General features: G+C 44.1%; 1 protein-coding gene and 1 pseudogene across 12 annotated transcripts in view; one reads left to right on the top strand and one right to left on the bottom strand.

Moving 5' to 3' along the window:
* MTDH (metadherin) overlaps positions 1 to 1,550 on the bottom strand; it is an 82,601-nt gene extending 81,051 nt beyond the window's left edge. For all 12 annotated transcript variants that reach the window (XM_034966390.3, XM_034966392.3, XM_003821685.7 and 9 more), the window contains exon 1: positions 254 to 1,550. In XM_034966390.3, the coding sequence (XP_034822281.1) occupies positions 254 to 634 (381 nt within the window). In that variant the 5' untranslated portion in view covers positions 635 to 1,550. The remainder of the gene's footprint in view (positions 1 to 253) is intronic.
* Positions 1,551 to 20,098: 18,548 nt separating this feature from the next.
* Positions 20,099 to 20,927, top strand: LOC100975462 (small ribosomal subunit protein uS5-like; annotated as a pseudogene).
* The last annotated feature ends 3,052 nt before the right edge of the window (positions 20,928 to 23,979 follow it).

Here is a 23,979-nt window from a genome sequence, read left to right as displayed (position 1 = left end):
TGAACGGACCCCCAGACCTCCTAACTTCCTTCCTCGAAACTGGGCTTCCCCACTCGTCCTATACTTCCTGAGTTTCCCCCATTCCCCAAGTAACATGACCACCTATCACCTCCTCCTCCACTTGGGAGTGCTGCCTCTCGGCTTTCGACTAAGCACTCTTTTCCTTCCCGGCTGGGGCGCGGCCTCCCCCAAGCTCGAGGGTCTCCACGCCCGCCCTTCGCCCGTTCTCTACTGCCGCTCATCCCATACTCACTTTGGGCTTCTCGGACAGTTTCTTCCGGTTCTTCTTCTTCTGTTCCTCGCTCCGGAGATTCTTCAACAAGGCCAGGTCGTCGGGGGCCGCGGCCGGCACGGCCGCCGCCTCCTCCCGCTTGCGGGGCGGGTTCCTCCGCTTTTTGCGGGCGCCGGCGCAAGCCGCGGCCCAGCCGTAGCCCAGCAGAAACAGCAGCAGCAGCCCGAGCGCGCCAGTGCCCACCAGGATCACCCAGCCGGGGTACCGTTTCGGCTCCAGCCCCAGGTCGAGGCCCAGCTCGGTGCGCAGAAAGCCTAGGCCGACCGAGAGCATTTCCCGCAGCCGGGCCGAGCCCTCCTCGGCCTGCTGGGCCAGCTCGTCCTGCCAGCTCCGTGCAGCCATCTTCCCTCCCGTCAGAGGGACTCGCAGGATGACGCCGGGGCGCGGAGACGCAGTGGAATAGTCGAGGGAAGCGAGGAAGGGCCAGGCCGGGTAACCTCAGGCCGAGCGCATCGCGGCCGTCCCTCGCGCCGGAGCCGGGGATCGGCCGCTGCCACCGCGGGGAGGGCGGAGGGGTCTCCCAGGTTCCCCGCTGTCAGCCTCACTCCGCCGCCGCCAGGAGACCCGGGAGGCGGGAGGGAGTGTCTCCAGTGGCGGCCGCTAAGCGGCGTCTCGGCGCCAGCGCCAGGCCCCGCTGTCCTCCCTCGGCGGAACAATGGCGGCTTGGGCCGCGATCCACGCCGCGCGCGGGGACGACCGTGGGTCACGTGGGCGCCAGTGGGCGGGGCGTGGGCGTCACGTGGGGGCGGGCGGGGTCGGGTGGGGCAAAGGCGTGTCAGGGAAGGTTGGCGGTGGTCGGTTCGGGCCTGGTTAAGACGCGGCGTTGGGGACCCGTGACTGTAGACCAGAAGCTGGGAGGGGTTAATTGGCGGACGCCTCCGCGGGGTGGCTGGTGGCGCTGAGTTAGGAGACGTGGCGCAACGAATGAGTACAGGGGAGGGGTTCCGCGCAAGGCGGGGGCGGGCGGGGGGCGGGTAGGGCTGCAGCGCTAGGAACCGGGTCACCGGGTCTAGGTCAAAGTCGCCCTGGCAGGTATAGGGCTCTTCATGCCTTTTTCTGGAGTGTTATTGAGGTGGAATCGCTTTTTCTCCCTGGTGGCGCCAGTTGGATCCTTCCAGAATGAGCTCAACGGAGTCTGACGCCGAACACTGTTCTTCCGGGACCTAGGTTTAGTTCACAAATTGGGTATTTCTCTCCAGGGTGTTTCTCTCCAGGGCAACTAATACACTGCGTGCCTACCAGTTGCCAGCCTGGCGAGGGCACGTTTGCGTCGTTTGGCTCATTCACTCTTGCTCTCTGTTGTTAGTCCCCAGAATTCAAAAGTTGGAAAGCCCGTGGGCGGCACTATTCTTTTCCTACTAATTTGTAGCTTTAATAACACATAAGGGGAAGCACATTAGATTGTATTTACTTATGGAGGGAGCTTTCTCGTTACGTTTTATTTTAAGCTTTTCTACAACACTGCAAAAGGGGTTTGCAAAAATTCCATTTTTATATGCCATGTTGACCATCTCTGGGATGCAGCTATAGAAGGAAACGAACTGCCTTTTCAGATTTTTTTTTTTTTTTTTTTTTTTTGAGACAAGAGTCTCGCTCTGTCGCCCGGGCTGGAGTGCAATGGCACTATCTCCGCTCACTGCAAGGTCCGCCTCCTGGGTTCAAGCCATTCTCCTGCCTCAGCCTCCCGAGCAGCTGGGACTATAGGCACCCACCACCACGCCCGGCTAATTTTTTGTATTTTTAGTAGAGACGGGGTTTCACCGTGTTAGCCAGGATGGTCTTGATCTCCTGACCTCGTGATCCGCCCACCTCAGCCTCCCAAAGTGCTGGGATTACAGGCGTGAGCCACCACGCCAGGCCTTCAGGTTTTAATTATAAGCGAAATGCTTGAAGGCTGCCTTAGGGTTTTAAGATTATATTTTGCTATAAGGAAACTCTGTATTTTATCGGTAAATGATCATTAGCGTGTAAGCAACTGTCTTAAGTGAACTAAATACAGGCTTTCTCAAGGAATACAGCAGGGGTAATATTAATAACCACCAAATACCAAAAATGTATTTTGACCTATTTTGCAACAGTGTCGTAATGCATATTGTGATTCATGTGTGGAAGGGAGTTTTGTAAATAATAAATAATAAAAGTATACTACACTTGCCAAGACTTATGATTAAAGACTAAATTAAATTAGGAGGCCAAAAACTTAGCAAATGTTATTGGGATCTGCTTTAACTCAAAGTTTCCAAATTCCATTTATATTTGTGAAATAAGATTTCTGCACGTGTTTTGGTTCTAGAGATGTGAAGGGTCATGATTTTCCTAAGAAGTTCCACTGACTATTCTGACCATTCTAGATAAACATCTGTGAATTTTTGATTTTTTATTTTTTGAGATGGAGTCTCGCTGTGTTGCCCAGGCTGCAGTCGCCCTGACTTCGTGATCCGCGCGCATGGGCCTCCCAAAGTGCTGGGATTACAGGCGTGAGCCACCGCTCCCGGCCCACCTGTGAATTTTCAAATTAAACTATTACAATAATGGCTGGTGCTGTGGCTCACGCCTGTAATCCCAGCTACTCAGGTGGCTGAGGCATGAAAATAACTTGAACCCAGAAGGTGGAGGCTGCAGTGAGCTGAAATCGTGCTACTGCACTCCAGCCTGGGTGACAGAAGGAGATTCTGTCTCAAAACAAAACAAAACAAAACCTTCAAATTGAAGTGGTAAAGAAGTTAAAATCAAGTCTGGCCTAAAGTGGGAATTCTAATTTCTTGTAAATGACAAAGTTAAGCTGTTGTGTATGAAACCGTTTACCTGCAGCTCTGCACCGGGTTGGAAATAAGGACTGCTTTTTCTGGGAGTGACCCATACAGTGGAATACGACCCAGAAATAAAAAGGAATGAACTATGAATACATGTAACAACATGGATTATGCTGAGTGAAAGAAGCCAGATAAAAAAGAGTACATGGTGTATGATTCCATTTACATAAAACTTGAAAATGCAAACTAATCTATAGTGACAAAGCAAATCAGTGATTCCTTGGGGATGGGGGTGGAGGGTGGTGGGAGGAAGGAGAAATGGGAGAGAGGGAGGGATTACCAAGGGGTACCAGGAAACCCATGGGTGTGATGGATATGTGCATTATTTTGATTGTGGTAATGGTTTTATGGGTATATATTTCAAAATTTATCAAATTATATAAAGTATTGTTTAATTCGTGTCTGTCATACTTGAATAAAGCAGTTCAAAAAAAGATTTTAAAAAGTCATGTATAGTTAGAGTGAAGATGTAGCATCTGATAGCACAACAGTGTCTATAGTCAACAATTTATTGTACATTTAAAAATAAAAATATAATTGGGTTGTAACACAAAGGATAAATGCTGAAGCGATGGATACTCCATTTACCTTTATGTGTCTATTATGAATTGTATGCCTGTATCAAAATGTCTCATGTACCCTATAATATATACTTCTACTATGTACCCCAAAAAATTTAAAAATAAAATGACTCATAGGACTCAGATCCTACAAGAGTGAGATGTTCCATTTTCAATGATGAGATTTCAAAGTTTTTGCCAAACTATGATTTTAAAGAACAAGGTTTCTCAACACTATATCCTTGATGTTCATTAACAAAAACTTTTTTTTTTTTTTTGAAATGGAGTTTCACTGTTTTTGCCTAGGCTGGAGTGCAATGGCATGATCTTGCCTCACTGCAACCTCTGCCTCCCAGGTTTGAGCGATTCTCCTGCCTCAGCCTCCCGAGTAACTGGGATTACAGGTGCCCACCACCACGCCCGGCTAATTTTTTGTATTTTTAGTAGAGATGGGATTTCACCATGGCCAGGCTGGTCTTGAACTTCTGACCTCAGGTGATCCGCCTGCCTGGGCCTCCCAGAGTGCTGGGATTACAGGCGTGAGCCACTGCGCCTGGCCACAAAAACATTTTTTAATGAGTTTGCACAATATTCACTTAAAGTATCACTTATAATGGCGAGATATTGTCTGTCTCTGATTTAACATACTTTATTGTATAGTTAGATTATTGACAGGATTTTTTTTTTTTTTGCCATTAAATGCAGTTCTGTCATGAATATGTTTGTAACTAAATCTTTGTGAATATCCGTGATTACCTCCTGAGATGGAGTAGTGGTGCTGTGATATAATTGCCTGAGCCATAGCTCACAATTTGTGAATTAAATACTTTCAGTTTGAAAGTGTTCGGGGACATGAAGTGCTACTTAATGCCCTTCATTTTATAGATGAGGAAAAGGGAGCTTCAAAGGGTCAAGTGTTATGCCCTAGAGTCTGAGTGACAGAGCCCAAACAGGAACTCAGACCTCCCACTGCACTTGACACTTGATCACTCCTCTTTTTCAGTATACTGTGCAGTCAGTTATTGGGATTAGTGTGCATATTAGTTTGCTGGGGCTGCCATCACAAAATACCACATACTGGGTAATTTAAACAACAGAAGTTTTTTTTCCTCACAGTTCTGGAGCTGGTAGTCCAAGCTACGTGGCAGCCTGGTTGGGTTCTGGTGAGAGCCCTCTTCCTGGTTGCAGAAACAGCTTATGTGATGGCTGGTGAAAGAAACATGATGGCTTGGGTCTTCAAAATGTAGATTCTTGCCATTGTAAACTACCAGGTCACAGAGTTACACACCTAGGAGAATGATTTTATGGTAAAGCAGGGAACTATAGTTGAGTGTGCCAAGAATTTTCAGACACAGTCCGGAAAGGGTTATTCTCAGAATAAAGGAAGAATTAGTAAATAACTAAACTGCCTGCAGAAGTATGCTCAGAATCCTAAGCTAGTTTGTAAATGTGTTGCTGCAAGGGCCAAGATGTTTCCTTTAGGAGATCAGAAGATAAGCTAAGAATCTGTATGGAACTAAAAATTAGATTTTATCAATTGTACCTCAAGGGAACATCAGGGTGGGGGCTGGGGGAAGCATGGAGGCTGTGAAAGTGATAACAAAAGTGAAAGTTATAGTATACTCATTCAGTAGAATGCATATATGGTAAGAATATAAAACCGTGCATGGGAATAATGAACACCAAATTTGAGATAGTGATTATTTCTAGGAAGAGTGGGAGAGAAATGGGATAAGTGAAAACTATACAAGGGAGCTACAAATATATAATGTTTTATCTCTTAAACTAGGTTAAGAGTTACGAATACACGGGTACTCCTTATCTCTACTTTTTGTATGCCTAAAATACTTTGTAATTAAATTTAAATGACAAAAATTAAATGACAGCTGAGTGTGGTGGCTCAAGCCTGTAATCCCAGCACTTTGGGAGGCTGAGGCAGGCAGATTGCTTGAGCAGAGGAGTTCAAGACCAGCCTGGGCAACATGGCAAAACCCCGTCTCTATAAAAAGTAGAAAAATTAGCTGGGCATGGTGGTACACTCCTGTTGTCCCAGCTACTTGGGAGGCTGAGGTGGGAGGACCACCTGAGCCCAGAGAAGTTGAGGGTACAGTGAGCCAAGATCTTGCCACTGCACTCCAGCCTGGGCGACAGAGTGAGACCTTGTCTGGGAGGAAAAAAAAAAAAAGGATATTTGCACTCTGTTTTGCATTGTTTTCTCTTTTTCTTTTCTTTTCTTTTTTTTTTTTTTGAGATGGAGTCTCCCTCTGTTGCCCAGGCTGGAGTGCAATGGCACAATCTCAGCTCACTGCAACCTCCGCCTCCGGGTTCAAGCAATTCTCCTGCTTCAGCCTCCTGAGTAGCTGGGATTACAGGCATGAGCCACCACGCCTGGCTAATTTTTGTAATTTCAGTGGAGACGGGATTTCACCATGTTGACCAGGCTGGTCTCGAACTCCTGGCCTCAAGAGATCCACCTGCCTCGGCCTCCCAAAGTGCTGGGATTACAGGTGTGAGCCCCCTGCCGGGTTTACTCTGTTTTTTTCAAGTAAGGTCCTGTGTTTTTGGTTAATCAGTCGCCTTGGGTCATTTATTCAGTAATTCCTTTACCAGATTTCTATTAAATCCCAACTCTTTAAGGAAGCAAATGTCTCAAAAACTAGTTAGGCTTCTTTGGGAAGTTGAGGCAGGAGGAATGCTTGAGTCCAGGGGTTCAAGGTCGTAGTATGCTATGATCGCACTTATGAATAGCCACTGTGAATAGCCCAGGCAACACAGTGAGATCTAGTCCCCCCCCCCCAAAAAAAAGGAAAAGAAAACCAAACCACACACACACACACACAACAAAAACACACACACACCAAAAAAAATACCTAGTGAGGGCAATGGAGCCTTCCTTAACACAAGGGAATGTGGTTCTAGTAAACTGATTTGAGCCTAGGGATCGTAGTGGATGCTGCAGTGCATCTCCTGGATCCCTCTTCAGGAATGAAAGACTTATTCTCTAACTCTGGGAAACATCCAGAAGACATCCCTAAGCTGTCATACTTTGGGGGAGATTACTGAGGAAAACTTCTTCAGCCAAAGTCATGCCTCCTTCCAGGGATAACTCGCATCCAATGGACTGATCATCCTGGGGAGGAGGATTTAAAGTCCTGGCCTTCTTAACTCAATTTGGAAAGATCCCAAGGACCATCCCAGCCCAGAGCACTGCTTGGCTGAGGACTTTTGGTACATCTCAACCCAGCTCTCCCTCTGCCCAATCCTAGTTCCTTCTCCTTCCACTGGCATTGGTTCCAGGAGCACTTCCTAATGTTGTCCTGCTTGCCGATCTGCCTGAAAGTCTGCTTCCCAGACAACCAACCTGTAACAGGGGTGATGAGGTATTTGAAAAGTGTATTATATCCCTGAGGAGAGAGGTTATTATTTACGCATGGATGTAGTAGAATGCCAAGTGCAATATGTTTGGGTTACGTCTTGAAGGATGAATTAGGATATTGCTAAGAAGAGAAGGAGGTGAGGATGGAGAGGAATTTCCAAGCATAGGACCAGCAAAAGCAAAGGCTTGGGGAACAGGAGAGAATGTGGTATGTCTGGATTATGAGAGACCTGTTGTGTAACTAGTAATAAAGTGCATAGTATTTGGTGAGGGAGTGAAGAAGAGGGAACTGTCAAGAATAACTCCTAGGTTTCTCACTTCCAGTTTTACAGATGGTGGTGTCTTTCACTGAAGTAGGGAATGTTGGGAAAGGACTAAGTTTTACAAGCCAAGATTGGTTTTCTACACATTGATTTTGAGAAGTACAAATAAGCAGATGTATGTATGTGTGTAGACCCCAAAGTGGTGATCAGAGTTGGGGGTACTGCCTCTTGCAGTACCTACATGATCTTCTGAATGCATGGAATTTATTTCCTTGCTTTTTCTAGTTTGTTCTTGCTCATTTTTTATATCTCAAATGAAATGTCATTTTCTCCCGGAAGCTGTGCCCAACCACTAGATCAGGTCATTTCCTCATCCTACGGATTTTCATAGTATCATAAACTTTCATAGTATTTGTGAAAATCATAATTTCACATTTATTCACGTAACTATTTTCTCTCTCCTTCTGACTAGAATTTTCATGAGGACAGGAACTGTGTCTGTTTTTGCTCACCTTTGTACCATATCCTATACTTAGCATAATGCCTAGCACCTGGTAGGTGCTCAGACTATATTTGAAAGAATAGTTTATATTAATGTTAATGTGAATAAAAAAGACTAATAGCATTTACACATGGCGCAAAGCTGTTTCTCTAATTTAATGCATCAATTAGTTTTTTTTTTTTTTTTTTTTTTGAGATGGAGTTTAGCTCTTGTTGCCCAGGCTGGAGTGCAATGGCGTGATCTTGGCTCACTGCAACCTCCATCTCCTGGGTTCAAGCGATTCTCCTGCCTCAGCCTCCCGAGTAGCTGGGATTACAGGCATGTGCCACCACGCACAGCTAATTTTGTATTTTTAGTAGAGACGGGGTTTCACCATGTTGGTCAGGCTGGTCGTGAACTGCCGACCTCAGGTGATCCGCCAGCCTCAACCTCCCAAAATGCTGGGATTACAGGCGTGAGCCACCGTACCCGGCCATCAGTTAGTATCTTGTGGCAGAAAGACTCTCGGATTTCTGCCAGTTACCCCTACCTTCTAGTATTTATATCCTTGTGTAATCCTGTCCCCATGCATATGTGAGGAAACTATGGCTTGCTGTAACCAATAAAATACGGCAAAAGGAGATGGGATGTCACTTCCATCATGATGTTACATAAAATTGGTGCTCCTATCTTGCTAGTAGACTATTTTTCTCTTTCCCTTGCTGGCTTTGGCAAAGTAAATATCCATCAGAAGAGGCCCATGTAGCAAGAACTGAGGGTGACCTCCTACCAGCAGCCAGCAAGGAAGAAAGACCCTCAGCCTAGTGACCCAGAAAGAACTGAATCCCGCTGGCAACATCATGCGTTTGGAAACAGATCACTACCTGGTTGGTCATCAGATGACTCCCCAGTCCTGGCTAACACTTTCTCAGAGACCCGAAAAGAAAGGAGCAGGCACAGCTCTTCCCATATTCCTGACTCACAAAAACTATGAAATAGTAAATGTGCGTTTGTTTTAAGCTGCTAAATTTGTGGTAACATTGTTACATAGTGAGAGAGAACTGGTTTTAGTATTATGGTACCTGGGAGTGCAATGCTGCTATAAAAAATACCAAAATATGTGGAAGTAGCTTTGAAACCAGGGAATAGTAAGAAGGTGGAATAATTTTGAGGAGAATGATAAAGTCCAAATTGCTTGAACATACTGTTAATAGAAACTTTAAAGACTTTAAAGGACTTTATGGACTTTAGAAACACTCCCAAGTTCAAAAGGAAATGAGGAGCATGTTTTTAGAAACTGGAGGAAGGTATATATCTTTGTTATGTAATGGCAGAAAATGTAGTCAAATGTCTCCTGCAATTATGTGGAAAGCAGAACATGTGAGTCCTGGGTTTGCTTTTGTAGGAATGGATATTTCAAAGCAAAGTGTTGAAGGCCCCACTGGATTTCTTCTTAATATTTATAGCAAAATATGAGAGGAGAGAAATAAATGGAGAGAACTATGAAACAAAAGGAGTTAGGACTTGATGATTTTGAAAATACTCAGTCTCTTCAGAGCGGAGAATATGCTAGAACAAGAAATGGCTTCCAAGCACTGTCAAGAAAAATGGCAGAGAGGCTGGGCATGGTGACTCATGCCTGTAATCCCAGCATTTTGGGAGGCTGAGGTGGGAGGATTGCTTGAGCCCAGAAGTTTGAGACTAGCCTGGGCAACATAGCAAGACTCCATCTCTACAAAAAATAAAAATTAGCTGGGTATGGTAGTGAGCATCTGTAATCCCAGTTACTTGGGAGGCTAAGGCAGGAGGATCTCTTGAGCCCAGGAGTTTGAGATTACTATGATGAGCTGTGATTTCACCACTGCCCTCCAGCCTGGGCAACAGAGTGAGACCCTGAAAAAAAAAAAAAAAGAAAAAAAGGAAAAAAAAGAAAAATGAATGGCAGAGGAAATGTTGGAGGTGTGACTATGTAGCCTTTTGTTAAAATCTCAGAAAGATGAACGAATCAGTATTCAGTTACATAAAAGGCCCTTGAAAGAGACTAAGAGTGTGCCTCAAGGACCTTTTCAGTGAAACCACAGGTCTTCTAGGAAGTTTAAGGACATTGTTCTCAGCAAAATCAACAGGAGCCCAAGGTAGAAAAAGATCTTACCTAGATGAGATTTTTGGATGTGGCTTTTATCCAATGGAGTGAATGCCAATGAAATTCACAGAAGGCCTACAAAGTTTTTAAGAAAATTGCATCACCAAAAACACTGCCAGTTTGGACTGAAAGGGACAGAAAGAGTAGCAAATGAAAAGAAGTCATTGAACTTCCAAAATTCTATTAGCAGGAAGCAGCATAAGAAAACCACTGAGCATCAAACTTTACACCTTTCATGAAAAAGGAAGGGAGACTCAGAAGGCAGAACCAGGAGCATAGAGGGTGGAGCCAAGATCCACAGAAAATTATTTCCATACACTGAAACCTAATTAAAGAACTTCCAATATTTGCTGAGTTGCATTTCAGAATTGCTATGGACCATGGCCTTTATACTTCACATTTCCTTCCTTTTTCTATTTTTTTAGAGACAGGGTCTCACTCTGGGTCTTACCTAGGCTGGAGTGCAATGGTGCCATCACAGCTCACTGCAGACTTGACCTCCTGAGTTCCAGTGATCCTTCTGCTGTAGCCTCCTGAGTAGCTGGGACTATAGGTGTGCACCACCAGGACTGGCTAGTTTTTAAAATTTTTTGTAGAGACGAAGTCTTGCTATGTTTCCCAGGCTGGTCTCAAACTCCTGGCCTCGAGCAGTTCTCCTTCCTTGGCTTCCCAAAGTGCAGGTAGTGTGTACTTTGTCTACAACTAAAATAAGAACACTCCCTATTGACCGGATATGGTGGTTTACACCTGTAATCCCAACACTTTGGGAGGCCAAGGAGGGCGGATCACTTGAACCTGGGAGCTCGAGACTAGCCTGGGCAACATAGGGAGACTCTGTCTTTACAAAAAATACAAAAAATTAGCCAGGCGTGGTGGTGTGCACCTGTAGTCCTAGCTACTGGGGAGGCAGAGGTGGGAGGATCACCTGAGCCCCTGGGAAATCAAGGATGCAGTGAGCTGAGATCGCACCACTGCACTCCAGCTTGGGCTATGGAGTGAGGCCCTGTCTCAGAAAAAAAAAAAAAAGGCTGATACAGTGGCTCATGCCTGGAATCCCAGCATATTTGGGAGGCTGAGGCGGGAGGATCATTTAAGCCCAGGAGTTTGGGACCAGCCTAGGCAACATGGGCGAAACCCCGCCTCTACAAAAAATAAAAAAGTTAAGTAGGGTGTGGTAGTGTTGTGCACCTGTGGTCCCAGCTTACTTGGGAAGCTGAGGTGGTAGAATTGCTTTAGTCTGGGAGGTCAAGGCAGCAGTGAGCCAAGATTGTGCCACTGCACTCCAGCTGGGTGACAGAGCCAGACGCTGTCTCAAAAAAAAAAGGAAAAAAGAAGAGGAAGAAGGAGAAGGAGAAGGGGAAGAAGAAAGAAGAAGAAAAAGCCTGCCTTTGGAGAATTTTACTTAACAGGAGCTGAGGGATGGTAATAGAGAATAGTGCTTAAGTCTGGTGTGAACAAGAGTAACAGGATATATTAATTCAGGCTGCCATAACAGAATACCACAGACTGGGTGGTTTAAACAGCAGACATTGATTTTCTCACAGTTCTGGAAGCTGGAAGTCCAAGATCAAGATGCCTCCAGGATTAGTTTCTCCTGGCCTCTCTCCTTGGCTTGCAGATGGCTGCCTTCTTGCCATGTCCTCACATGGCCTTTCCTTTGTGTGTCCTTGGAGAGAAAGAGAGACAGAGAGGTCCCTGGGGTCTCTTCCTCTTCCTATGAGGACATCAGTGGTGTCAGATTAGGGACCCACCCTTATGAACTCATATAAGCTTAAAGACTGTATCTCTAAATATAGTCACATTGAGGGGTTAGGACTTCAAAATATGAATTTGTGAGTGGGAGGATACACTGCAGTTAATAACATAGGATAAGATCCAGGACTATTCTATAGTCTCTGAGGACAAGTATGTAATAAAACTAGTTTGCCAGCATCTCTTGCTAGAACATATGCTCCACTGGGGCAGGAAGGGTGTCTGACTTGTATAATATGGTACTCACAGCACTTACTGCAGTGCCTATTCATGTAAATATGTATTGAATGAATGAATTAGTGAATGTGGTATTGGAAAGTGGGTGCAAAGAAGGCTATCTCAGTGATCTGAGATGTGAAGTACCCCAAGTACCTAAATTCATTCAATGGTGGTGGGAATGAAGAGAAAGGCTGACAATGAATGGCAATAAGTAGTGACAGAAGTGGGATAAAGTGGAGAGAAGAATCTATGGGTGTGTAATGCTCTGTGACTAAGTGACCTGGTGATCACTGTCCTATTAGTGAAAATAGAGAAACTGAGAAAAGTTAGTTCATTACTACTAATCCTCACTTTGAAATGAGATTACTGTCATTAATTTAGGACTTATTCATGATTTGTAAAACTGAATGTTCTCATAGCCTCTCCCAGATGTTCCCTGAATGTTCTCTAAGATGTGATTTCTCTCCCCTCCAGCAACATTCAGGGACCCTGTATTCTTACCACTCTTACCCTACTTTGGTAGCCCAAAGAGAATTATAAGCACTAGGCTGGGCAAGGTGGCTCACACTTGTAATCCCAGCACTTTGGGAGGCTGAGGTGGGCAGATGACTTGAGCTCAGGAGTTCAAGATCAGCCTGGACAACAGGGTGAAACCCTGTCTCTACAAAATACAAAAAAAATTAGCTGGATAAGGTGGTGCATGCCTGTAGTCCCTGCTACTTGGGAGGCTGATATGGGAGGATCACTTGAGCCCGTGGAGGTCGAGGCTGCAGTGAGCTATGATGGCGCCACTGCACTCCAGCCCGATAGAGCGATCGAGTAAAATCCTGTCCCAAAGCAACGACAACAAAGAAAATTATAAGGGCTAGAAATACACATTTCTTTTTTTATTTTTCTTTTTTATTATTATTATTTTTTTTTTGAGAGAGGGCCTCCTTCTGTCACCCAGGCTGGAGTGCAGTGGTGCAATCATGGCTCACAGCAGCCTCGACCTCCCAGGCCCAAGTGATCCTCCTATCTCAGCTGCCCAAGTAGCTGGGACCACAGGCGCATGGCACGACGCCTGACTAATTTTTTTTATTTTTGTAGAGACCAGGTCTCCCTATGTTTCCCAGGCTGGTCTCGAACTCCTTGGCTCAACCAGTCCTCCCACCTCAGCCTCCCAAAGTGTTGAGATTACAGGTATTACAAAGTGGTGAGATTACACTGCGCCCACCTCTCCTAGTAATACTACTTCTTTTATTTGTGGTAGCTATAGTAGAAATAGAAATATGGTCATTGGCTGGGCGTGGTGGCTCACGCCTGTAATCCCAGCACTTGGGAGGCCAAGGCGGTCAGATCACTTGAGGTCAGGAGTTTGAGACCTGCCTGACCAACATAGCGAAACCCTGTCTCTACTAAAAATACAAAAGTTTAGCTGGACGTGGTAGTGGGCACCTGTTGTCCCAGCTACTCGGGAGGCTGAGGCAGGAGAATTGTTTGAACACAGAAGGTGAAGTTGCAGTGAGCCGAGACTGCACCATTGCACTGCAACCTGGGCTACAGAGCAAGACTCTGTCTAAAAAAAAAGAAAAAGAAAAAGAAATTATGCTCATGTTGGGCATCACAATGACATGAAACTTCTAGGTACTAGTGCTCTTTATTTCAAGATTATTTCTCTTGTCTTCACTTCTTCCTTGTATTTATAATCCTGAGAGAATGACTCAAAACTAACTTTCTCAGTTCTCTAGCTGAGTTATTTATGAATGGAAATTTGCATCTAATGGCAATCTATTTTCTGAAAGAGCTCATAATTACAATAATTTCAGTTTTCTTGAACTTTTTGAATATAACTCTTATGAACATTTCTTTTGAACATATCTCTATGAACAGACTATTCTTAGCTAACTTTAAAACTGAAACTGAAGGCCAGATGTGGTGTCTCACGCCTGTAATCCCAGCACTTTGGGAGGCTGAGGCGGGTAGATCACTTGAGGTCAGGGGTTCGAGACCAGCCTGGGCAACATGGTGAAACCCCCTCTCTACTAAAAATACAAAAAATAACCAGCAATGGTGGCATGCACCTGTAGCCCTAGCTACTAAGGAAGCTGAGGCAGGAGAATTGCTTGAACCTGGGAGGTGGTGGTTGCAGTGAGCTGAGATCGCAGCCACTGCACTCCAGCCTGGGTGACAGGGTGAGACTCTGTCTCAAAACAAAAACAAAAACAAAAACAAAAAACAAAGCCTGAAACTCAAAAGATTGTTAAATATAGATTTAGAGTAGCTGGATAACATCTGCTCATAGGAGTTAGCCCCAAGAAATTACTTATTATGAATGATTGGAATGCTTTCTTCTAGCCTTTGCCCTAGCTGCTCCAAAAGGGCAAAAACCAAATTCAGTGTTTAGACACACTCCCCTTCCAGACTGTGTTAATGTTCTTTATGAGTAGGCAGCATTTAAATGCTGCCTACTCACAAATCCTTGAGAAAAGGATTTGCTCACTGGGTTAGAACTTTTATAATTAGCTGATATAATGACCATTTTGAACTACTGCATCATGTTAATGCCCATCAATTTTAGTAAAGTTACTATCTTTGTATAAAAATTTGTATAATTCTTTGAATGTTTTATTGCTCCTTGCCTTAAATACTCTGTAACAATTAGTGAAAATGAAATAGCAATTAGTAACAAAAACATGAATTCTAAATGTGACTTTGAAATTGCAAGACATTTCAATTAGGATGATAAAGTTTTAGCGTTTCAACAAAGACAACAAAAATTTAAACAGGATAGAATGTTATTTCTCTAATATGTCACTCAGGGGTAGAGTTTTAAAAATAATAAAAAAGAATTTTATTTCTCATTTAATAGTCTGATTCCTTTCTCAAATAATGCTGATATGTTTGTTGGCTCTTCCATGCTGCCGTTCAAGTGTCCCTAAAATATTAGCCTCATCTGTTTGGTCCTAGATGGTTTGTTGCCATGTCCAAGTTCCAGGCAGCAAGATGGGAGAAGGCAAAGTAGAATAAAAAGACATGTTATCCATTTAAGGGGCATAACCCAGAAGTTGCATGTCAGTTCTGCTCTCCTCTTCCCCCTCCTCCTCCTCCTCCTCCTTCTCCTCCTCCTCCTCCTTCTTCTTTCTCTTCGTCTTCTTCTTTCTTCTTTTTGAGACAGGGTCTCACTCTGTCACATAGACTGGAGTGAAGTGGTACAATCATAACTCACTGCAACCTCGAATTCCTGGGCTCAAAGGATCCTTTTGCATCAGCCTCCCAGGTAGCTGGGACTATAGGTACTCGCCAGTGGGCCCAGCTAATTAATTTTTTTTTTTTTTTTTTTTTTTTTTGTAGAGACGAGGTCTCGCTTTGTTGCCCAGGCTGGTTCTTGAATCCCTGGCCTCAAGCAGTCCTCCTGCCTCGACCTCCCAAAGTGTTGGGATTACAGGTGTGAGCCACCACACCCAGCCAGGTTCTGTTTATTTATTTTATTTAATTTATTTTTATTTTTGAGACAGGGTCTTACTCTGTCACCCAGGCTGGAGTGCAGTGGCATGATCATGGCTCACTGCAGCCTCAACCTCTTGGGCTCAAGGCATCTTCCCACCTCAGCCTCTTGAGTAGCTGGGACTACAGGTGCACACCACCATGCCTGGCTATGAATTCTATTTCTTAAGGGAATATGTGAAGTATGAATTTGGCATGCCAAAAGTTATGACTCTTTAGTCTCAAATTACTGCTTGTTGGACTAAGCTGCTTGACTGCATGTTCAATTGTGAAGAAGAAAACAAAAGCAACCTTATGCATCATCAGCAAATGCTGAAAATATATTGTCAAAAACTAAGTGTAAATGAAGTATAATAACTGTTTTATTTATTCTATGGATCTTGACTTTCGAAGATTTGGCCTTTGAATTCACTTAAGAGTCACATAACTTTATATGAAAGTAATGAACAACCTATCTGTAAGGAAATTTCTGGCTTATTTGTTGTTCTGAAATTTTATGGTTGAATCAGCATTTCTGAGAAAGCTAGAGGCTTTGAGTGGCCAGCTTTTAAGTTAAGTGTAGAATGTAGTGGATTTCAATACTTTCTAAATAGGGTATCTCTGTTGAGCCTTAGAAAGTACTTTGAGCACAGGCAAGTCATTGCTGTCAGGCAATGCCAATGCTCACCTTAGTCAGAGCTGCTCTGGAGGGAAGCAGCATTCTCCAATCTCCTGGCCAATGCTCAGTTGTAGCATTGTCACCCCTGACTGGGAAGGGGAAGAAGAGTGCAGACTGTGAGCAAGTGAAGGGCCAAGAAGCGTGGAGTCCCAGCCTGGGTCCAAGTGGCCCAGAGAAAAGGATGATCAGAAATGTCAGGGGTCCTAGCACAGCAAGGAAATGATGTCACATGATACTTCTCTGCTCTGGTCCATTTGGGAGCAGCAGAACCTCAGCAGGTGGTAAGGGAGTGCCTGCGGGTGGCCATCTCCTGCAATACTAGAGCCACTGTGGCTTCGGATGTTTGATGACAGACCAGGACTAAGTAGCCATATGTTTGGGGCTTCTTTGAGGAGTACTCCAAATTTCACCCAGACATATTCTATTTCTTTATTTTTATTTTTATTTTTTTGAGACAGGGTCTCACTTTGTCACCCAGGCTCGAGTGCAGTGGCGCTGTCACAGATCACTGCAGCCTCAACCTCCTAGGCTTAAGCAATCCTCCCACCTCAGCCTCCTGATAGCTGGGACCACAGATGCGTGCCACCATACCTGGCTAATTTTTTAATTTTGTAGAGACAAGGTCTCACCATGTTGCCCAGAATGGTCTTGAACTCCTGGCCTCAAGGGATCCTCCCACCATGGCCTCTCAAAGTGCTGGGGTTACAGATGTGAGCCACCATGCTCTGCTCATGTTTATTGTAGTAGTCTACTATAGCCCTCAGTTACCTCTAACAAGTATGGGATGCCATGGCTTTCTTCTGGCTCCTGTAGCAATAATTTTTTTTTTAACCACAGAAGGCATTTCTTTAGGTTAAGCAATAAAGATGAAGTCGCCATCTCTGAAAGCTTCAGTCTTACTCATATATATTTCCAGAGAGGGGAAGGGAGTGGGATGTTGTATCTCTAGTCTCCTTTATCTCTCTCTCTTTTTTTTTTTTTAGATGAAGTTTCGCTCTTGTCGCCCAGGCTAGAGTGCAAATGGTGCAATCTCAGCTCACTGCAACCTCCGCCTCCTGGGTTCAAGTGATTCTCCTGCCCCATCCTCCTGAGTAGCTGGGATTACAGGTGCCCACCACCACACCCAGCTAATTTTTATATTTTTAGTAGAGACAGGTTTCTGCATGTTGGCCAGGCTGGCCTTGAACTCCTGACCTCAGGTGATCCACCTGAGGTCCCAAAGTGTTGGGATTACAGGGGTGAGCCACCGCGCCTGGCCTTAGTTTCCTTTATCTCTTAACCATTTAAAGCTGACCTGTTTATCTGATTAACTGGTTGTCACATTAGGAGTAAGAAAAATTTGAATTAATGGCATCTATATTTCAGGCTGGAATAACTGAGACAAGAATATCAACAACAATACAATCTGAACGACCAGGGGCCATTTTTAGGGTGTGAGCTGAGGAGGGCAGGGTTTGGGTGTTGAGTTGCAAGAAGGAGAGTGCCTGGTGGCGGTGCACCAAAGAAGCTGGAGTGGCACAGGAGCTTTATGTAGTGAAATGTATTCCCCAAGGCTGCTCCTTCTCTAACGCCTTTTAGGCTGAGAACGTTTGGGTTGGAAGCAATGTACATTATTAGGATGGTGCAAGTCACTGTGGTCTAAGATATTAAATATTTTTTTCCTCTAAGGATTCATTACTTTTTTTGAGCTAATCACATTACATTTTTAGTACTGTGACCTTTAAATGCATATCTTATGATGAATTATAAATTTGCGTTAAAACTTTTATACCAGTGGGTATGGACAAAGGTAAGACTTTCATTAGCTTAGTGTATCTTCTTGTTTTTTATTTATTTGTTTTTTTTAGACAGAGTCTTACTCTGTCCCCCAGGCTGTAGTGCAGTGGCGCAATCTCGGCTCACTCACTGCAAGCTCCACCTCCTGGGTTCATGCCATTCTCCTGCCTCAGCCTCCGGAGTAGCTGGGAGTACAGGCTCCCACCACCACGCCCAGCTGATTTTTTTGTATTTTTAGTAGAGACGGCATTTCACTGTGTTAGCCAGGATGGTCTCGATCTGCTGACCTTGTGATCCGCCCACCTCCACCTCCCAAAGTGCTGGCATTACAGGCGTGAGCCACTGCGCCCGGCTACTTAGTGTATCTTTTTATATATATATATTTCTTTTTCTTCTTTTTAGTAGCTAAGTCTTCACAAGCTTAGTGTAACTCTGTGAGAGTCCTGTATCTTTTGAACAGTTTGGATATTTAATGATATGTCTCCTTATCTACTTTAACATATTTTTAAAAACCCCAATAACATTTCTTTATTTCTTTTTATAAAAAATTATTTATTTATTTATTTATTTATTTTTGAGGCAGGGTGCTTGCTCTGTTGCCCAGGCTGGGAGGGCATTGGCATGATCTCTGCTCACTGCAACCTCTGCCTCCTGGGCTTAGGCGTGTTTCTGCCGGGGTGCCACCACGCTTGGCTAAGTTTTGTTTTTAAGGTTTTTTTTTTTTTTTTTTAATAGAGACAAGGTCTCGCTATATTATCCAGGCTAGTCTTGAACTCCCGGGCACAAGCAGTCCTCCCGGGCTCAAGCAGTCCTCCCACCTCGGCCTCCCAAACTGCTGGGATTACAGGCAATGAGCCACTACACCTGGCTATTTATTTATTTATTTATTTATCTGAGACTGAGTCTCGCTCTGTTGTCCAGGCTAGAGTGCAGTGGCACGATCTCGTCTCACTGCAACCTCTGTCTCCCAGGTTTAAACGATTCTCTTGCCTCAGCCTCCTGAGTAGCTGGGACTACAGGCACATGCTACTATGCCTGGCTACTTTTTGTATTTTTAGTAGAGATGGAGTTTCACCATGTTGGCCAGGCTGGTCTCAAACTCCTGACCTCAAGTGATCCGCCTGCCTTGGCCTCCCAAAGTGCTGAGATTACAGGCGTGAGCCACTGCGCCCGGCCTATTTCTTTATTTTTAAAATTTTACACTTCTTTATATAAATATTTTTGTAATCCTTCATGGGATTGAAGATAGTTCCTTTAATAATGTAAGTGAAGCTGTCAATTAGTGGAAAGTACACCGGACCTAGATTCAGAGGTCTCAGGTTGTTGTCACAGGTCCTGTTGAAATGATTTTGTTGTGTTTTTAATAAATTGGATACCTAGTTAATAATTTACAATGAGAAATGCCCCTTCACAAGGATCAGAATGTTCATGCCCATTGATCAAGAATCTAATTCCAGTGTCAGGGTATTGAGGAGTAGGTATAATATATCTGATGCAATTTCTCATGATCTTAATTCGTCTTTTGTGATGTGAGAGGCTTGGATAAGATAACCTTTAAATTTCCTTTAATTCAAAAAATTTCTTTTCCATGGCCTGCGTCACGGAGAGGGGAAGCAGCATGCAAAACCTAGAAAATAGGTGGGTTCCATGCCAGGCACTGTGGCAAGCATTTAGTGTGCATTATTTCATTTAATCCTCACAACTGATGAGGTAGGTATTATTATCATCCCCTTTTTAATATTAGGTTGGTGCAAAAGTAATTGTGTTTTGCCATTAAAAGTAACTAAGCATTAGGTAACTTGCTCAGTTATCCCACAACTAGTGAGTGGCAGAGTTGGGATCTCCAATACAGGTCTGTCAGGGTCTGGAGTTTGGGGGCTGAGGTCTATGCTGGCTCTTTAACTATCATACAGTAGCAGTTCTGAGGAACGTTTATTTCAGAGCAATAAACAGGATGGAGATTTTTTGCTTTTAAAAAAGTTATGTATTGGTAATAGTTCTCTAGGTATTTTACATCCTTACATTATGTAAGTATATAAAATTTGACAATATAAAAAGCAAAGAAATCTCTGAATGCAAGTGGCAAAATAAAGTCAGATTAAATCATCTGCCTCTAAATCGAATGAAAAAATCTAATGAAAAATCTTGTGATACAGAAGGGAATGGAGCAATATCCACTAACTTCTGAGGACAAAAAAGTGTAGCCCACTTCTTCTCCGAGAAAACACCAAATGGTAGATGGCGCTGGGACAGCGGAGAGAGGAAGGGGCTCTGGGATGGGGAACAGCGGAGTCTTCTGTGGAGGCTGCGGCAGTGGCATCCCCGGCCGGGGTTGCTGCCATGATCGGCGGCGGAAGTGTCTGAGGCCGCAGAGCTTGTGGAGGCAAGGCCAAGGACAAAGAATGGATGCCCATCACCAAGCTGTGCCAGCCTGGTCAAAGACATGAAGATCAAGTCCCTGGAGGAGATCTATCTCTTCTCCCTGCCCATCGAGGAGTCTGAGATGATTGACTTTTTCCTGGGGGCCTCTCTCAAGCATGAGGTTTTGAAGATTATGCTGGTGCAGAAGCAGACCCGTGCTGGCCAGTGCACCAGGTTCAAGGCGTTGGTGGCCACAGGGGACTACAGTGGCCACGTCGGTCTGGGTGTTAAGTGCTCCGAGGAGGTAGCCACTGCCATCTGAGGGTCCATGATCCTGGCCAACGTCTCCATTGTCCCCGTGCACAGAGGCTACTGGGGAAACAAGTTCGGCAAGCCCCACACCGTCCCTTGCAAGGTGACAGGCCGCTGCGGCCCTGTGCTGGTGCACCTCATCCCTGCACCCGGGGCACTGGCATCGCCTCGACCCCAGTAGCTAAGAAGCTGCTGCTGATGGCCGGTATCCATGACTGCCACACCTCAGCTGGGGGCTGCAATGCCACCCTGGGCAACTTCGCCAAGGCCACCTTTGATGCCATCTCCAAGACCTGCAGCTACCTGACCCCCGACCTCTGGAAGGAGGCTGTATTCACCAAGTCTCCCTATCAGGAATTCACTGACCACCTTGTCAAGACCCACGCCAGAGTCTACGTGCAGAGGACCCAGGCTCCAGCTGTGGCTACAACATAAGGTTTTTATACAAGTAAAATAAAGCGAATTAAGCCTGTTAAAAAAAAGTGTAGTCCAACAAAACTGTTCAGTTATAAAGTCAACAAGCAAGCTTTCTCAAATATGAAAAGACAGAGGGAAAGTAGTACTTAGAATCTAGTGTGTAAAAGATATAGAAGTAAGCCTTTCATGAACAAAACCATTGGACATTGAAATCCAGCCAAAGAAATGAATCAAAATCAAGAATGTAGGAGTGGTAAAAGAACTGGAAATGAGCATTAGACGCTTTTAAAAATAGAACAAAAACTAAGTAACTAGGGGTATCATAATTACAGAACATGATGTGATGGCTTATAACCTGGCAAAGTAAAATATATTATAATTAATGAGAAGAGAAATGGAGAAAAATGTAGGTAGGAGAAATTGTTAAGAGTGTAATCACTTCATCTTTCATAGCAGGGAGTCAACCCATGCTGTCTAAAATTAAACCATGTAGTTAAGAAAAAAACAAAAACATTTCCAGATCTTTGATTATTTTAATAATCTCTTTGCTTAACCTGAGAGCCAGAGAGGAAAGCCAGCATCTGTGTGCCAGATTTGCATACAGCTGTGTTTTGGTTTTGTATGACCAGATCAATGTTTTCAAATATCTTAAAATCTGAATGTCTTTAGGTGGGAGTGCACTCGCCTGTTAACTTCATTTTATACATTTGTATTTCACACATTTAAGGGCCTGCCCGGCCTTGTCTTTAGAGGACTCTTTGGCAACTAATATCTTCTATGATGAAGAATCATTTATCTGAAATTCAGTAATTCTTGGAGTAAGATGAAATAATTGACCAATAGATACATTCCTCTTATTTTTTGTGTGAAATATCTTTTTCTCTGGCTTAACAAATGGAATGTTTCTCGTGCATTATAATGACAGTAATCTGTCTCCTAGCAAAGCCAGACACTGCTGCCTCCATCCTTTTCTTAAATTGGCTGCGCCCTGGCCTTTGACTCCAGTGCACGCATGAGTGATGCACAGAGAGTGATTTTCCTGAGAGATCCCTTTCATTGGGTAGGTGCCTCCAGGGAGGCTTCTCCTTACACGTCTTACTCTATTTAAAGCCTTGGGGACTTAGCTGTTGTCAACTTCTAGCTATTTCTTTGGCTCAAATTTAACTTTCAGTCCTTTAAACAGACTAAGGATTGGGACTGAAAGGGAGCCAGAAGAAACAGCTGATTGGCTGTGCAGGTCTTGTTGGGGTGTTCTGACCCTGGCTGGAGAGGCTGAGCTGGTCATTCTGAGAGCAACTGCGAGGGCAGCCTGAGTCTGCTCTGACGCTTTAGAAGGGACAGCGGATGGACATTGGAAGGACTGGTATTCCAGCAGGAGACCAAAGATTGGGCATTGCAAAGAGAACTGCAGAACTCTCTCAAGATAGTATTTCCACATAAAGGTACTGTATTAGTTCTTTAGGGAGCTGCTGAAGACAAAATAGATACCGCCTTAAAAAAGCAAAACAAACCTTTTATTTAAATTAAATTTTGTAGTAATCAAGAGAGAGATGCCTGTCACACTTAGATTTTGAATTTTTAAATGTTTCCATAATTAGAAGGCATTTCGTGGGAAGGAATAAAGGCTGGATTGTGTGATGGTGGCTGTGAGAATGGGATGGGAAGGGTAGAGATGAGCTCTGTGAAAGAAAGAACCAAAGTTTGGTTGTTGATTGGATATGAGAACAGAGAAGGATTCAAGCTTGATCACCTGAATGGCAGGTAATATTATTATTATTATTATTTTTGAGACAGAGTTTGGCTCTTGTTGCCCAGGCTGGAGTGCAATGGCGCGATCTTGGCTCACTGCAAACTCCATCTCCTGGGTTCAAGTGATTCTCCTGCCTCAGCCTCCCAAGTAGCTGGGATTACAGGCATGCACCACCACGCCTGGCTAATTTTGTATTTTTAGTAGAGACAGGATTTCACCATGTTGATCAGGCTGGTCTCCAACTCCTGACCTCAAGCAGTCCACCCACCTCAGCCTCACAAAGTGCTGGGATTACAGGTGTGAGCCACTGCACCTGGCCCCAGTAATATTATTAACTACGGGCAAGCCAAGGGGCTCACACCAAGGTGTCCTCATTGGCTTGCTTCTTGCTTTCACAGGTAATATCATTACAGTCAGAGAATTTCCTCAGTAAGGTGATTTTATTCTGTCTTTGTGGTGCTTACAATGAGTGTTCTCCTAGGATAACCTTTCTAAACTCACCACATATTATCCAGGGCAGTTGGACTCCTTGTATATAACATTTTTGTTATGGAAAAAAAGTTTAAAAATTTGTGTAAGGCCAATCATAATTAACCTATTGATTAACTTCAAAATTTATCATTGAGAAAGGTAAATTGTTTGCTACTAAAATATTTAAGGCATTCAGGCATACACAGACAAATATATATATATATATATATATATATATATATATTTTTTTTTTTTTTTTTTTTTTTTTTAGAGACAGGGGCTTGCTCTGTTGCCCAGACTGGAGTGCAGTGGCACAATCATAGCTCACTTGAACTTCTGGGCTTAAGTGATCCTTCTGCCTCAGCCCCCTGAGTAGCTGGGATTACAAGTGTGCCTTACCACACACAGCTAATTTATTATTATTATTTTTTTTTTTTTTTTTTTTTTTTTGAGATGGATTCTCACTCTGTCGCCCAGGCTGGAGTACAGTGGCATGATCTCAGCTCACTGCAACCTCTACCTCCTGGGTTCAAGCGATCCTCCCACCTCAGCCTCCCTAGTAGCTGGGATTACAAGTGTGCGCCACCACACCCAGCTAATTTTTGTATTTTTAGTAGAGATGAGGTTTCACCATGTTGGCCAGGCTGGGCTCGAACTCCTGACCTCAAGTGATCCACCCACCTCAGCTTCCCGAAGTGCTGGGATTACAGGCATGAGCCACGGCACTCGGCCAATAATATGTTTCTTAACCCATTGGTACTAAGAACTCTCAATGGAGATTGTTACCCCTATTCTGCATGCCATTCTATGACATCTTTTGAGTTTTTATCTGAGGGTGAAATTATGCGT

This window comes from Pan paniscus, chromosome 7, assembly GCF_029289425.2.
Source record: "Pan paniscus chromosome 7, NHGRI_mPanPan1-v2.0_pri, whole genome shotgun sequence".
NCBI classification, from domain to species: domain Eukaryota; kingdom Metazoa; phylum Chordata; class Mammalia; order Primates; family Hominidae; genus Pan; species Pan paniscus.
This window is presented reverse-complemented; position numbering and strand designations above follow the sequence as displayed.